At 37.2% G+C, this 3,694-nt stretch overlaps 1 protein-coding gene across 1 annotated transcript in view; it reads left to right on the top strand.

The window, feature by feature from the left end:
* The window catches only part of LOC107725839 (cohesin subunit SA-1-like), a 22,369-nt gene extending 19,069 nt beyond the window's left edge, over positions 1-3,300 (top strand). The window contains exons 29-34 of the mRNA XM_016535239.1: positions 1,217-1,425; positions 1,576-1,743; positions 2,105-2,267; positions 2,559-2,673; positions 2,827-2,907; positions 3,108-3,300. Coding sequence (XP_016390725.1) covers positions 1,217-1,425; positions 1,576-1,743; positions 2,105-2,267; positions 2,559-2,673; positions 2,827-2,907; positions 3,108-3,131 — 760 coding nt within the window. The 3' untranslated portion in view covers positions 3,132-3,300. The remainder of the gene's footprint in view (positions 1-1,216; positions 1,426-1,575; positions 1,744-2,104; positions 2,268-2,558; positions 2,674-2,826; positions 2,908-3,107) is intronic.
* Positions 3,301-3,694: the final 394 nt, after the last annotated feature.

Here is a 3,694-nt window from a genome sequence, read left to right as displayed (position 1 = left end):
ATATATATATATATATATATATATATATATATATGCACACACATACGTGTATATATTTAAGAAATATAAAAATTTAATATATAGATTAGATTAGATGAACTTTATTAATCCCCAAAGGAAAATGTAATTATGGAAGCTCAATACATTAAAAAAACACAATACTGTGACTACAAATATATGTACATTTATATATGTGATTAATCGTGATAAATTGATTTTACAGCCCTGTGTTTAATACTGTATTTGTGCATATGTTACAACATGTTTGATTGGCTCTGATACATGTGTTCATGCCACAGTCATTCGTATCTGATAAAATACCCTATTATTCCCTTGTTCCTGACATCGTCTCGGATTAATCTGATTTGACATTGATGTCTTTTTGTGTCATTTGTCAGAAGAGAGTGTTGAGGGTTCATGGGTAATGCGTAATGACACACTTCAGACACCAGGGGGCCTCCACACCCCACAGCTCACATCCACTGTCCTGAGAGAAAACCCCAGACAGGCAGCAGATCACATCCCAGACCAAGACTCGTCGGAACCGGGCTCAGAGCCAGACTACATGCACAAGTATGGCATTCGAGCCTAAGAAAAACAGGCAGCTTGTTGAAAGATTGGAGAAACATTATGCAGAACATACTGTTTTCTTATGTAACTTGAGCTCCTGCTGAAGCAATTCTCTCGCTGTTCTTGCATCATTTCATCATTTTGTTCCCTCACATTCAGCCCTCAGATGCAGATGTCATGGTTGGATCAGCAGAAGATGGAGGAGGTGAACAGAAAAGATAGAGGAGGGATGAACTACATGAAATCACGCAGTGGTGGAGTGAGACAGCAGGTGTACGTACTCGCACTACTGACCATGATGCGAAGCAGTTGACATTTCAGAAAGCTTTTGTGTCCTTTACTAAAGCAATAAGTCATGAGAAGACATCACAGCAATTCAAACCATGTGTGCAGTGACTAAAACCACCTCAATCAGAATAGAATATATATGTGTATAGATTAGATGAACTTTATTAATCCCCAAAGGAAAATGTAATTATGGAAGCTCAATACATTAAAAAAACACAATACTGTGACTACAAATATATGTACATTTATATATGTGATTAATCGTGATAAATAGATTTTACAGCCCTGTGTTTAATACTGTTTTGTGCATATGTTACAACATGTTTGATTGGCTCTGATACATGTGTTCATGCCACAGTCATTCGTATCTGGAGAAGTTTATGACGGAGTATATGATGGAGAGAAGAGAGGACGTCTGGCTGCCTCTCATCGCGTACAGGAACTCCCTGCTGACGGGAGGAGATGACGACCGACTGTCTGTCACCACCGGCACCAGCTCTACCAGCAAAACTAGCACGGTCCGCAGCAAAAGGGGTCGACCGCCACAGCACAAAAGACGACCGGAAGGTAGAAGAAAAGCTTCAATGTTTCATAAGACATCTTAAATAATAGACTGCATATAAAACACCCTGTTATTCCCTTGTCTCTCACTCCATAGTGCTGACATAGTCTAGGAATAATCTGATTTGACATTGATGTCTTTGTGCCATTTCACAGAAGAGAGTGTTGAGGGTTCATGGGTAATGCGTAATGACACACTTCAGACACCAGGGGGCCTCCACACCCCACAGCTCACATCCACTGTCCTGAGAGAAAACCCCAGACAGGCAGCAGATCACATCCCAGACCAAGTTAAATTTGTCCGAATTAACTCTTTAGCAATGCGTATTACAAATTAAAAAGCAGTTTTGATAGATTTACGGTAGGAAATTTACAAAATATCTTCATGGAACATGATCTTTGCTTAGTATCCTAATGATTTTTGGCATTAAAGAAAAATCGATAATTTTGACCCATACAATGTATTATTGTCTTAATGCAGTCGTGCTACTTAAGACTGGTTTTGTCGTCCAGGCACACATATATTATTAAAAAAAATTTTAATAATCAGTAATAATGACTTAATACATTTTTTAAAATCTAGATTATTCGTTTATTAGCCTAACTATGAGCCTAGTTTAAGAAAGAAATAATCACAAAACTACAGTTTATCACATCCTTAAACTTGTCATTTGATTCAGGCGAGGCCTCATGGAAGATGACGCTGAGCCCATCTTCGAGGACGTGATGATGTCCTCACGCGGTCAGCTAGAGGACATGAACGAGGAATTCGAGGACACCATGGTGATAGATTTGGTAAGAATTTACAGATGTCCTGAGCTCTGTTTTCGGAGTTCTTTAGTGCATTTGTAATGTTTCTGACGTATATAATTAATAAATAAAAAAAATGCTCATTGCTTTTATAAAAAGGCAGCAGCAATACAATTAAAAATGAACAAAAATATTTAATTATATATTATTATTGCATATTTAAAAATTATGTAATTTTATACAATAATAATAATAACTTTATTATAATTCAAATGTAATATATTTAAAAAATGTGTGTATAGTATTTTTGTTTATCATCAATAAATAGTATTAAATATATTTAACAAAACTACAGTTTATCACATCCTTAAACTTGTCATTTGATTCAGGCGAGGCCTCATGGAAGATGACGCTGAGCCCATCTTCGAGGACGTGATGATGTCCTCACGCGGTCAGCTAGAGGACATGAACGAGGAATTCGAGGACACCATGGTGATAGATTTGGTAAGAATTTACAGATGTCCTGAGCTCTGTTTTCGGAGTTCTTTAGTGCATTTGTAATGTTTCTGGTGACAGCCAAGACTACGGTTCATATTACAACATCTGTTCATCTGTAAGATTAGATCTTTGAGGTCATTTGTCCATTCTACATTTTAGCCGGCGTCGAGAAACCGGAGAGAAAGAGCTGAACTCAGACCAGACTTTTTTGACTCTACGGCCATAATGGAAGATGATTCTGTAAGTGCACCTTTAAGATACTCAAATGTAAATTAGATACATGTATAACAATGTAACTTGTTTTGTAGGATTACCAAATGTAAATGTTCAACTGAAAACCCTGCTTTGTTTTGAACGTCATTCTGAACATGCTTTTTTAATCAGTGCTATTGAGAAGGAAGTACTAATCGGTTTATCTTGTTGTCTTCTTCCTCTAACAGGGATTCGGAATGCAGATGTTTTGAGAGAGATTTCAGCCTTTATGGGGGATCACAACCAGCAACCTACAAGAATCTCATCTTAAATGTTTATTTTGTGTTTTAATAGCAGTTTCACACAACTGTACGCAAGCATGTGAGCTTCCTCTCTTAGTTTTGTGGTCGGCCATAATCCCATTGTGAGCCTTTCCTGTCAGTCAGCATTTCCTCAGTTCATAAGGACCAAAAAAAGCCTGTAAAGTCTGTAATCTGCTGGTCTTACATTGGTGTTAGTTTCAGAAACATCTCCGCAGTATCAGCTCCTATTTTTCATATCATCCATCGATATATCCGAGCAGATGTGGTTTGATCAGACATTGCTCGGACAGACGTTTCGTGACTCTATTGCTTTCGAGCTATTTTAAGATTATCACCCGTTCATGTTCTGGTTTTGTTCAGGGTGAAATTTAGAAAGCGTTCATGTTAAAGCCGTAATTTTCTTTTCAGGTTTGTACTATTGGCCTTAAAAATGTATTATGGCTTGAATTTGGTGTTAGATTACTTGATTTATCAGATTAATAAAAGCTAAGCCCACATGTGTTCTTTTAAAA

This window comes from Sinocyclocheilus rhinocerous, unplaced genomic scaffold, assembly GCF_001515625.1.
Source record: "Sinocyclocheilus rhinocerous isolate Xijiao unplaced genomic scaffold, SAMN03320098_v1.1 scaffold1508, whole genome shotgun sequence".
NCBI lineage: Eukaryota > Metazoa > Chordata > Actinopteri > Cypriniformes > Cyprinidae > Sinocyclocheilus > Sinocyclocheilus rhinocerous.
Note: the sequence above shows the minus strand (reverse complement) of the source record. Positions and strands in the feature narration are given on the sequence as shown.